The 12,831-nt window shown below is 42.8% G+C and overlaps 2 protein-coding genes across 3 annotated transcripts; one reads left to right on the forward strand and one right to left on the reverse strand.

The window, feature by feature from the left end:
- Nucleotides 1–520: 520 nt before the first annotated feature.
- frzb (frizzled related protein) lies at nucleotides 521–6,960 on the reverse strand. Of its 2 annotated transcripts, none has more exons than XM_029848547.1 (8): nucleotides 6,518–6,960; nucleotides 4,610–4,858; nucleotides 2,523–2,558; nucleotides 2,351–2,422; nucleotides 2,201–2,266; nucleotides 1,482–1,686; nucleotides 1,332–1,395; nucleotides 521–920 (listed from the first exon to the last, which is right to left on the reverse strand). In XM_029848547.1, the coding sequence occupies exons 1-8, from the start codon at nucleotides 6,720–6,722 to the stop codon at nucleotides 861–863; spliced, it is 957 nt and encodes a 318-aa protein (XP_029704407.1). In that variant the 5' UTR covers nucleotides 6,723–6,960; the 3' UTR covers nucleotides 521–860. The 2 variants fall into 2 exon arrangements, with proteins under 2 accessions (XP_029704407.1, XP_003961648.1); XM_003961599.3 differs by having other exon boundaries at nucleotides 2,351–2,410; nucleotides 6,518–6,959.
- A 1,334-nt stretch (nucleotides 6,961–8,294) lies between these two features.
- On the forward strand, nucleotides 8,295–12,535 carry dusp19a (dual specificity phosphatase 19a). Its single transcript, XM_003961600.2, has 5 exons — nucleotides 8,295–8,614; nucleotides 8,970–9,256; nucleotides 9,838–9,884; nucleotides 10,720–10,872; nucleotides 11,948–12,535. Exons 2-5 carry the CDS (start codon nucleotides 9,034–9,036, stop codon nucleotides 12,152–12,154), a joined length of 630 nt encoding a protein of 209 aa, XP_003961649.1. The 5' UTR covers nucleotides 8,295–8,614; nucleotides 8,970–9,033; the 3' UTR covers nucleotides 12,155–12,535.
- The last annotated feature ends 296 nt before the right edge of the window (nucleotides 12,536–12,831 follow it).

The raw sequence follows: 12,831 nt of genomic DNA on the forward strand, positions 1-12,831 counted from the left end.
GACATTAGTGCCCAATAGCATGAAGCATCTTGCCAGTGGTACCTGTAGGAGATTCCTGCAGTACAAGTACAAGTACACTCCCCCCAAATATACAGAACCCAGCAAGTATTTAAAGCTGAAAATCAACTTGAGAGCGTCTCTTCATCCCCGCCTACCTACCAGATTGTTGCTGACGGGAAGCGTGACCTGGAAGATGATGAGGATCCCTGGAGTGCAGGCAGCCCGACACATTGGCGCAGAGCTTTACACTTTCTTCCCAAATCTGCATGAATTGCGCAATGATGGAGGAGCTCTTGGGAACCTTCAGTGCACTAGATTTATTGGCAGCTGTGACGCCTTCTGCAGCCAGGTGTGTCTTTCCAAATCTCCGTTCATTTGAATAAACCATCTTTGGGCTCCAGTCGACGTATACGTGTGATAGCAAAGGCTCTGAATACCTGTGTGTAGACTGATGCCATAATATTCACAGTTTTTCATCCTTATTGTTCAATGTTCAGGTTATATAAAGGACAAAGAAGAATGGAAAGGAAAAAAAACGCTTTATTTCTGTGCATAGTTTAATTACTACAGTATTTAAAGTTTACCTCTTATTTGGATGAGTGGCATAGGTGTAAAACACACACACAGACACATACATGCATGCACACACACACACACCCAACATCAACATAGATACACACGCTGATAAACACACTAGAAAGGAAAGTTATTAATGTTTGTGCAAAGAAAATAAAATGACAGAAATCAAACTCCAGTCAGTTTTCAAAGTTAAACAAGTCAACTACATTCAGCTATAACAGCCTGTTATAGTGCAATATCAACATGCACAGCCATGTGCACACAGGTCTCAGTGTCAGATCTCAGTGACGATTCTGTCGTGAAGATGATTGGCCTCTTTTCTGGAGGATCTGATCCCACCTCTGGACAAAAAAGGCAGATATTTGGTGAAGGGAAAGGATAAAACTTCATAGCCATGGTCATCATGTTCTACATAACCCTGAACTTCAGTTACGATTATGCTTAACAATACTTATGCTCACAGTTGTTTAAGAATATTACAATAACAAGACTATATTTCATTTGTAGGAAGTTATGCTGATGAACGGAGCAGGAAATTACTGCCAGTCAATATTCTGCTCATCATTAAGGACAATATATTCCTGTATTTCAACCTCCTCTTATAAAAAATTACAATGGCTTTCACAGTAATGTGGAAACTTGTCCAAATCATTGGAATAGCTGAAGATAATTTCGCACCACTGTCGTACTTTTGAAAGTTCCTTAAGTCAGCTACACAATTATAGTGTGTTTGTACTATATTTGATTCTCACCTTAATCTTTCTGTTCATTTTGTCTTTCCACTTCTGAGCGATGGAGCCATCAATCAGAAGCAGCCTAGAACCAAGAACAGTAAAGTTTCCAGGAGGAGACGTTGATATGAATAAAACTCTCCATCCTTTGTCGCATCATGCTGCTCCTACCTGGACGTCTCCTCGTGCTCATAGCCCATGATGAGATATTCTTCCCCTATGGCCAGAGGAGGACACAGGCAGGAGGAAGAGTAGTAGAGGGTGTGTGTTTCTTTAGGAATGTTCACCAGCGAAGACTTGAGCACCTCCTTCACATCCACGACAGCTGTGGGCTCCAGACCGCGATTCCTCACCTCCTTCACTCTGGCTCGGATCACTGAGAGAGCGTCGACACCGGTACAGGCAGTTTTATTTTTTGATCTTGTTATAAAACATTTATTTTCCCCTTATGACACAGCGTTCTCCTGTTGTCACAGGCTACATCAAAGCTTCTGATGAATGTCCAACATTCAGAAGAGTCATTCTTGAAAAAGTCTTGTTAAAATTCCTATTCAGGAAAATAGGTGATATTTAAGAAAAAAAGAAAAAACAAATGGGGCTGGGGGGTTGATTAAAAGTTGTCATACACACACGGGAGGTCTATATTTATTTAGAGAATAACTCTTCCTAGAAGGAATAAATGTTACTGAAGTTTAGACATCCAGTCGTTATGATGGAGTTCCCCCTAAAGGAATTCAATCAATCATATTCAGAATACCTCCATTTTTAGGGACTCACTGACTAGATCTTGGGATCACCCCTCGCCTCCCCCTCAGTGATTGAATGTGTATCTTTATGTTCTTTATGTATCTTTTCCTGCTTTATTTAAACACTGATGACAGGTGACTTACCATAGTTGTAGTTGTTCCTCACGTAGTTTCTTGAAGTCATTTTTACCGTCTTACATCTACAGCGATCTACAGACATTAAAACATGCAGTTTAAAGTCGCATCTCCTGGCTCCACCTCCATTAAAGATCCTTTTGAGCAGTGGATCCTTACCTCCATTGGGCCCCCTGCAGTGGAGATTGTTCAGGTCCATTGGAAAATCTGGACTGGATTCTGGAGGAAGATCAACATGATAAACAGAATTTATTAAGCATTATTTATTTATCAATGTACAATCTGATGGATTTAAATATCTATAGCATAGGTGCAGCGAAGGTAGCCTTACCTGGGTTACACCTGGCTGGGTCCTGGTAGTACTGGTCTACAGATATGGAGCGGTACCAGGAAATAAAATATTAAAAACAAAGCAACTTTATATCTTTGTTGATGTTGTGCAATATTCAAAGGGAAAGAAGTTGACACCATTACACACAATTTCAATCATGATGAAACTGATTAATTGCAACCAGCCACATCTACATCAGTCAAAGTGAAATGATGTGTTTTATTTTGGTGACACTCAGGTCTATGGCTCTACTGCATCAGGGATTAGGACAAACAGGAGGGACCATCACAGCCACGGCCCAAGGGAAAGGAAAAGAAAGGGTGAAGAAAGTTGTCAAACAATTACCGGTGTCAATAATGGCTTATAAAAAAAATTACATATTATAAACTGAACTTAAGTACAACCTTTATTTTTCTGGCTGGATGAGATCTAAATGAAACATCTTCTTTGTCCAGCTTCCCACCTCCCTTCCCTGATAATAGTAAGCCAAAAGACTCTCGGCAGAGGACTCGCTCCATGTTCCTTGTTCCTGGCTCTGCAACCACCAACTTAGAAACACTAAGATGAATTCACTAGCCTGCTGTCTAGTTTTTGGTGGGGGTCCTTTGCTCGAGTTAAAGACATAAGCGAGGACCCTTTTTACTCTTTAACTGCAAGAGCAATTCTTTTTAGGCAGTGAGATTGTCAAAAAATGTCTCAATGAAAGCAAACACAGGACTGTAGCCAGACTCCATAACTGCAGCTTTCAGACTGGGACAGACTGGGCTGCCATTGAATATGACTCAAACATAATTGAGCAATCTACCCCGACTGGGTTTTAGCAATCCAGCGAATTGCAAGAAACTTTCCCACAACCCTGCTGAGCTTTAGGCAACCCAAGAGATGCGTGGGTGTATAGTTATGGGGGTTAAGGGGAGTGAAATTATGTTTTTCTTTTTCTCTAGGACCTCACTGACCGAGGCCTGTTTAAAGAATCAGAGGACAGGGAGGGTTTTATGAAGTGAAAAATGAGTGGGACAGTATGTATGAAGGAGCCCTTTGAGAAAGCCAGTGGGAGAGAATTTGGAGGTGAAATGACTCATGCTATCTGAGGGAAAGGGAGCAGAGATGGAAAAGATGAAATAAGATAGCTCAGCAAAAGCTGGAAAACCGCTTCCTGATGTTTGTAGTTGATTAGGAAAAATCCTATGATGGCGTGTCAAACACGTTCTGACCCAAGAATTCAGTGTTCTCTTGACTGTGCGTGCCTTTTTTTGCATGGTAGGCTCAAAATAGTGAACAAAAAAGTTAAAAAAGCATTCCATCTGACATCTCCGCTTCAATATGCTGCACTTTCATCCAGCCATCATGTACCGCTTGGACCCTTAGTGGGGGCAGGGTGTAGGCTGGAGCCTAACCCAGCTACCCCAGCATGGGAGGCGGCGTACACGGTGGACAAGTCGCCAGCCCATCGCAGGTCAGCTACAGCTTATGTTATTTTTTTGTTATGAATCCATCATAAAAGAGCCTGTGGGAGAAGGAGTTAAGGTAAGCTGGTAAGAGCGTTAAGTCAAGAAGCACAGAAGAGGGAGGAGGGGGGGGGGGGGGGGTGTCAATGACATTACGTAATTCTGTAATGTAAAAAAGGAGCACCCTCTCAGACATGTACATGTACTGGAGTACAGCAATTCTCTTACACAGGGATGGGCGGCAGCCTGTTCCCGTTAGTCATGTTTGTAGTAACAGTGTGTCCCATGGCTTTGATGCCATCCAGCATATGTAAATTATAAAGAGTGCAATAGTTCAAGCTCAACCCCTCTCAGGTGCTCGGAATGGCAGCGAGACAAACTTACCAAAGCCAAACTTAACTCAGCAAATATCGTGAGTATAATAGCCGACGCTGATCTGGGCCACACAAATGTTTCTTTGTACACATCAGATCTTTCTGAACCTGGAAGAACTCGTCACAGGTTCTTATAGGGCTTTAAATGAAAAAGAAATCCCACCTTCTGCCAAACTCTCTCAGGCTTCAGTTATTTTCTCGCAAACAGAATAAAGACTAATTCAAGACAGCAGAATCCAAAAAGGTTCATGAGGTTTGGTTTTACCTGGACCTTCGGCTTTGACGATGGCTTCGGGTGAAATGCACACGCCACGTTCATAGAGCGGCAGCTCGCTGCAGGACAGGCTGTCGGGCCAGCTGTGATTGTAACGGATCATCACCGGCTCGCAGCCTGACTTGGCCCGCTCGCACACGGCCTTGCATGGTTTAATGGGCTCATGCTGAAAGTCAATTGTGCAGATTGGAGCATACATGGCGCAGAGGAAGAAGAGCAAATCTGGGCTGCAGCCGGTGCCTGAACAAGCAGAGAAAAAGGCTGTTAACTGAACCATCGCTACGACTACGAATGTTCATAGAGGATTTGGATTTTCTACAGCTACGGAACATTTTTGACATGCCTCCATCTGTCTTTAGATTCTCAAAGGAACACCTAGACCTAGAAAATGAAACTCTCCACCTGGAAAAGGGCCAATTATGATCATTAAAAGGAGTGAAAAATCTGACAGGAATGCTTGGTACTACATTGGACACTAAAACATAAAGGTAAACATCATTGTGATAATTTTTCAGTGTTTAATATCAATGTTTTATTTTTGTTTTGTACAAACTGAGAGTGAAAAAAAGGGGAAAGCAGCACCCTGTAAAAGGATAAGAACCACAGGAGATTGGAGCTTTCAGATAACTTTGAGTGAGGTATCAGACCTTTATTAGCCTGCCAGGGTCACGGCTTGTTGACCAGCATCATTAGAAATGGCAGATGATGCTAATTCTAAAGCTTTCTATATATCCAGACTCCTCTAATCTTGGTCTGGAGAGTCAAGAAAGATACCAGAGAGAACGTTTTCATAGGATCACCAGAAAAACAAGTCAGAGCCTGTGTGACTGCAAAAGACCTCCAGGAAGATTTGACAGCGTCTGGAGTTCACTGCAGCTTCACTGTTCAACTGTTCACAACACCTGCACAAATATGGCCTTCATGGAAGAGTCCTCAGGAGAAAACCCCTCCTGTGTCCTCAGCACAGAATCCAGTGTGAAAAAGAACATCTAGAAAAGCCTGATTCAATCTGTAAACAAGTCCTGATTAGACTAATGAGAGAATTCCATGAAAAGTTCGCACCACTGTCTAGCGTGGGGAGTGGATCCATCATGGAATACCACAGAAGGCATAAGATGAAGGCTTTGGCATGACCTTCACAGTTTCCTGACCTAAACATCATTGAAAGCCTGTGGCTAGTTCTCAAGAGAGCACTGCGTGCAAGATGGCCCAGAAATCTCACGGAACTGGCAGATTTTTGCAGTGAAGAATTTGCAAAAATCCCCCAAAGAACCAACTAAAAGACTCTTGGCCTTAAGTCCACAAAAGTGTTTACAAGCTGTGATCGTGGCCAAAGGAGTGATACCAGCACCAAATATGCAGGGTGGCCACCAAAGATTTGCTGTGGGCCCTTTTCTAATCTGTTATTTTAAACAATGTAAAAAAAGATCTGACATGCTTCAAACGTCCCACTGGATAAGAGAAATCATAATTCTGTCCACGGTGCATGAAAATCAGGGGCCAATATGTTCACTCACAAGGGTCAAACATTAGAATCACTGTCCTGAGTTATTAATCAATTGTTGACTATCATTTACTCTATTGTTTGAAAGTCATTGACAGACTCGATAATAATGTCAAGAAAATAATAACAAGAATAATATCTTGTCAGTGAACAAATTGCATTATCTTAAAATTCAAAACATATATTGTGGATAACAGCAAGAAACCAATACATTTCTGCATGTCTGTATTTGTTCCTTGCGTAATAAATAAAGGTTAGATCTAGTTTCAAAAGGGCTCCACGGAGGTCTGATGGGAGCGGGTAACTTATCCGTGTCGGTCTGTTTTAAACTCGGTAAAGTTTGAAAGCAGCAGCGGGTTAACTCTTCTCATTGGAAGTGACGGAGTGCGTCTCACCGAGGAGCCCCTCGAACTGTTCGATGGCCAGCACCGCGTTGTCCTGCGTGCTGTGATGGAGGTGGTTCGGCATCTTGGTCATGTTCCACGGCATGGACCGGCACAGCGGAATCCGCACCGTCTCACAGGACGCCGCCCGGACCGCAGGAGGCCACAGCGCGCAGGACACGACCAGGAGGGACACCGAGAGACCCGCGGAGAGCATGTCGCTGCCGCAGGGTGGGACGCTACAGCGACGCGGAGCAAAGTCGAGGTCACTCACAGAGGGACCCGAAGCCGAATTCCGACGCGCTTTTTTTCCTTCTCCTGCTGACTGCGGCTTTTCGGCAGCTACATTCCAGGCTGCAGCTGTAGGACAGAGGAGAAGGAGGCTGATTTTTTTTAATTCACTTTTACCCCAACTCCCCTCCTCTGCTTCCTTTCGCCACCTCTCTGACTTATCCGCGTTTCCTTCTCTCTCTCTCTCTCTCTCTCTCTCTCTCTCTCTCTCTCTCTCTCTCTCTGCCTCTTTTCTGTCCTCCTTTCTCCCCACTTTTTCCTGTGATGAGAGGATGAGTCCCTTAAAATGAAAAATCAACATCCTTAAATCCACTTACCACCCACTGGGACAGTTCACTACATTTTTGGTCTTTGTCATATTATTCAGCAGATTAATGCGGTCTGATTAGTCAATAATTTAAAGTTTTTATTGGGGTTTTTTATTTTTAAGGTTGAAACTTGAAATATGTTCAGTGTTAATCCATGTTCTTCCTGATCCTCCATCAGTCACTCGTAACTTGTAGCCATTTAGAGCCTGCAAACAACCCGAAAAGGCCAGCACCGACAGAGCCCAGCGCCTTACACCCCCCGAATTACCCCCCCCCCCCCCCCCCCCCCCCCCCCCAGGCTCTGAAAACCCCAAACTCTGAGACATTTTATGCTGTGAGGCAAGTGCTAACTTTGCACCATGGACCCAACAAGGAAAGTTCCCTCAACATCTGACAACCATTAAAGCTGTCACACCCACACAGGCACAGACGCACAGTCATGCACACACACACACACACACTGAAAAATTCTTCATTCTTTCTTTCTTTCTTCCTTTCTTTCTTACATGAAATCCTCAAATATTTGCCTTATCACGAACACACACACAGACACACACACACACACACACCCACACACACACACACACACATTGGGATTCTTCAGATTGCAAAGCTGCCATAATAGTACTTACCTGTGTGTGCATGTGTACCTACATGCGTGTAATAAGACCTTTCTGCCAAATGTTTTAGGGATTCATTTAAGAAAAGAAAACAGAGAGGAAAAAGTGGGGAAACTCTCTCTCTCTCTCTCTCTCGCTCTCGCTCTCTCTCCCCCTCTCGCCTTCTTCCTTTATGCTTTTTGCAGACATTTTTCTTAACACCGCCAGCCCCGCAGTACTGCAATAGATGCCCACTTAACTGTGGAAGAATATTAATTCCAAAAGTGGTTTGTCATGTCTGCTGGATGACATTGTCCATATTAGACATCTGCTTTCAGTACGAGGTATAAACAACTATGAAAAACAAAGTGCAAAGACCATTTCATAATGTTGTGCAATGACAAATAGAAATATTGGCTTCCCTGTGATGGTTGAGGCCTTTTGTTCTCCAAGGTTGCAGCTGGTTAAGGAAAATGTGGCGCCATCTTGTGGTCCATGCAGGGAAATCCCCGTACATGCACACCACTTTAAACTTTTTATCTGAGGCTAGGTTGGTATTTTATACCCTAACATTTAAGAAAAAAAGAGTGTTTCAAGTGATCTTTATTTGACCGGTGTGTGTGGTTGGGAGAACATAGGCATAATTAATTGATTAGTGTGTATAAGAGACTGACAGATGGGCAGGTGTCATGTTACAGTGCCCATATCCTTTCCTGTCACAACCTACAGAGCTGTGAACTGGATCAGACAGAAGGACTGGAAGACATGGATATGATCTGACCTGGTGTAGGATGTGTGTCTTTTATGCTACCCAAACCTCATAATTTCCATGTTATCGGAAGTGGATAATCTCGCACTAGCACCGCCGGAACAATTTGCTCTGTCGACCTCCTGAAGATCTGACGGACCAGGTTTTGTATATCTCTTATCAAACTAAATTCTATTCATGGTATAAAAATAATTGTAATTGCTATATGAGCTAATTTGGCCTATGCTGCATCAAAGTACACTTGCCATTTAAAAGTAGCCATCCATTTTCAATTGTGAGTATTTTGTGAAGCTATAACAGAATAGAAAGACAATAAATTCTATACATGATATTTATATTCACATCCTTAAATATAGTATAGCACTAATCAGATAAAAGGGACATTCAGTTACATGTAAGTACACACAGACACACACACACACACACACACACACACACACACTCACACACACACACAGTAATCATTATTTAACAACCTGTTTTAATTTGCTCTCCAGACTCACTTTCTTGTGGACCTGTAAGTCGACGTCGCTGCACACCATAGTTGCATCCAGCCCGGTCATGCAGTCTTTAACTCAAGAGATTCAGAGTTTTTCCCGAGCACGTCTCAGGAAGCAGTGCACACGGGTGACAACACTGAGCGGTCGTCGCATCATTGAGACCTGGAAGGGCTCCACCATCACCGTGGTAGAAGACCCTACTCACACTGAGAAAATGCTGGGTTACGTCCTCGACACCTCCTGGGAGCTGCAGGTCGGAACTGTGCTGCCATACCTCCTTCTTGGTGAGACACAATAAGCTGATGGCATGTGACCATACATGCTGTATTTGTATTTATATCTCTATCATGACTATGATTATCTTACCTGGAATAATGACTCATGTTAATTACTGTCTTTCTATTTATTCTACTTATATATGTTACAGTCAAAGCCAAACTATTGCTCGTTAGAAAATTATACATACCAAAACATCAGTAAATTTTATAACCTAAAACTTGTAAATTTCTAAATTTTACTGTCATTGCACATGTACAATGAGAACTCCCTAGAACTCTCTAGAATTTGTGAGTGCAATAAAAATATCAATAATTAAGGACAAGAAAAAATATATAATGAGAAACATATGTATGCAATATACACATATTATTAAAACAAACCCATATATACATACACAAACACGGCTCCAATGTGATTTGTCCTTTATTTTGTGCTTCTCCTGGTCTAGAACAGAGTGTAACATGAGCAGTAATGTAGGGAGGGATAGATGAGAACTTGGTACTTTAATGACTCTGTGACTGTGACTGGGTATGGTGCCAAAACTAGTGGTAATTATTTGTGTGTGTGTGTGTGTGTGTGTGTGCAGGTTCTCAAGATGCCGCGCATGACTTTGGAACTTTGAGAAAACACAAGGTAAGCTGTTTTGATGGAAATCAGTGTACAATCTCATCCAACATCCTTTGCTGGACATGGCAGATGCTCATGGTTTTAACCACCTTAAAGGTTGTATCAGTGATTCTGAGCAAATAGCGATTGTTCCCTAACAGGAGGTCTTTCCTCACAAAGTGTCCGCAGCTTGTCTCATGAGAGGACAGTGAATAACTCCGCTCACTCTCAGCCAACTAGCCGGCCAACCAGGAAGGTTCTGAGAAATATGCATTAACTGGTGTGACCCTACCTGTTTCCCAAAACACAACAGTGTTCCAACCAGTCAGAGGGCAGAACCGGGGTTCTGCCCCAGTTAGGTTACACGCTGGTGAAGGGGAGCGGCCGGCTGGCTGTGGTGTGTGTTCAGAGCGTTGTGTTTGTGTTCACAATCACTTAAAACAACCTATAAAGTGGCTCAACTGTGAAGAAAGATTTTGGGTTTTGAGTCAGATGCTTCTTAGCTGACACCAGAATTCATTAAAATGCCACATTTCATCTCTCATGAGGAGAGACCAGCTTTTTATTTTAAGGTTGAAGTTATTCTCCCTGCTGTCCTGTCCATCCCAGGACATCCCATAACCTTCTCCCCTACAGTAATACACCCTAAAAACTGACTTCGGTGGAAGCACAGTCACATTTTTCAGGGCTTACAGGCAGCTTGTGTTGTCCACTTCACAACAGTCCTGTCGTCCCGGTGATTCTCAAATAGAACCATGGCCATTCCTCATCCTCAGCCACTTCATTTTGAGGTCTCTCCAAACAGTGGTTGTGTAAAGCACATGTTCTTCTGCTTGCTAGAAGGTTTCTCCCTCTTTTCTAGGTGTCTCACATCCTGAATGTGGCCTTCGGGGTGGAAAATGTCTTTCCCGAGCTCTTCGTGTATAAAACCGTCAGTATTCAGGATCACCCCGACGTGGATTTGCTCTGTCACCTCCAGGAATGTTGCGCATTCATCCAGCAGGCTCACAGTGAGGTAGCACATTCATAAGTGAAATATCAAGGACTGTTCTAATCAACTGTTGAAAGGATTCTTGGATTTTGATTTATGATTTGGCACACAATAAATGTGCAATGTCCTGTTGAAGGTGAACCTCCACTCAAGTCCTTTGCAGCTGGTTTTCCTCCAGGATGGCTCTGAATTTAGCTCCATGTATCTATCAAGGCTGCTGTGAAGTGTTTAAGTGTTTCTCTAAACATGGCCAAAAATTCTCTAATCTGTGATTCTTCTAAAGGATCCACAACTGGTGACCTTTTTTGGTGCTAAACCAGAGTAGTGTCGACACATAACCGATGTATTTAATCAGTCCCTTCCTTAAATGCAAAGTGCATTGTGGGAAATCCCAGTGTTGTCTTCTGAGTTCTTGCAGTGGCTTCCTGGGACCTCAGTCGCCATTCTAGCTTACACAAGCCTCTCTGAAAAGAGCTCTCCTCGTTATTCTGAACAGAGTTGGGGAGTCGGTCAGACACACAGCTTTGTCTGAACATTCTCCTACAACTCACAAGTGTTGAGGTTTCCACCGAAGGTTGTGGTTAAAGCCCAGGAACAGAAACATTAACATATACCTCAAGTAGCTTGTTGCATATACACGCGTCACTGACGACACCGACATAACCAACCTCTCTTCCCTTCTGCTCATCAAAAATAGATGGACACTTTTGTTCATGTTTTATGAATGTGAATACAGGTTCGGTGTCATACAACCTTTTAGTAGCTCACCTTAACATGACACCACACACACACACGCACGTGCACGAGCGCAACCACGCACACAAAGAAATGGAGAGAGAGGCAGACAAAGGCAGACTGTCATTAAGCAGTCATTAGGGGTGTATGATTACTGGAAGCATCCATAATCAAGCTGATGATTCGCCAGAAGTCCACCTGGTTGGTAATGACCTTTAAATGGAGTGTATGGCAACGCTGTCTTTTTGGTTTAGAAATTCTAGTGGGAACAAACCTGCTGACGTATAATGAAAATATGAGGATGTATTATGGAAATGGCTTATAGACGTTTTTTAAGCTTTTGTTTTTCCTGTCCCCGTCACAGAAAGGCATTGTGTTGGTCCACTGCAACGCCGGCGTGTCCCGGGCACCGGCTGTGGTCATTGGCTACTTGATGTCATGTGATGGTCAGTCATTTGATGGTGCCCTTTCATTAGTGAAATCAGCTCATCCAGCCTCAGCACCCAACCATGGTTTTCTGGAACAACTGAGGAGCTTCAAACCTCAAACCATGAATGGATCCAAACACTAAACAACAAACAGAAAATATAAAACTGGGTTTTTGATGGAAAAATCTTGAAGTTATTGTTATTTAACACTGAAGGGAAACATCCCATTTGTATTATATTCAGCTTTCCAACTTTAGTTTTACCAACCTTGTATGAATTATAATCCGAGAAGAAAAAGGGGAAAATGGCATAAATCTCTCTGTAGCCTTTGGTTCGAGATAGAATTTTAGATATATCTGCGAGAAAATGGCACAACTGACTTGAAACTAAACTGTGCTGTTTTTTTCCTGTGTATTTTTTTCTTTGGAGAAAGCTCATCCTCTCTTCCTGTAACAGACAAACCTAAAACTCAACAGTATTTCCAATGATGAAAGAAGTTACTTTGATCATTAAACTCACGCTATGAATAACTAATGACTGCGTAGGTAAAATGTCCTGCTGGGTGCATGAAGGTAACGGGTGGTGTTATTAAGATAACCTGGTGGCTCTCAAGTAGAGAGGTGCTGAAAGGGTCATGGAAAGGGAAATGGAACCCCAACAGACTCGCTGATAAAGCTGCACTTTATGACGGAGACAACAGGAAACACAGTGACATCCATTGGAAATATTTCCAGTGAGCAATTCCCACAATGCAAACCTTATTTGGGCAAAGGCTCTGCTCTATATATGGAGCTGGGCCGAGTGGACTATTTAGTTGACT

This window comes from Takifugu rubripes, chromosome 1 (genome assembly GCF_901000725.2).
Source record: "Takifugu rubripes chromosome 1, fTakRub1.2, whole genome shotgun sequence".
Classification (NCBI taxonomy): Eukaryota; Metazoa; Chordata; class Actinopteri; order Tetraodontiformes; family Tetraodontidae; genus Takifugu; species Takifugu rubripes.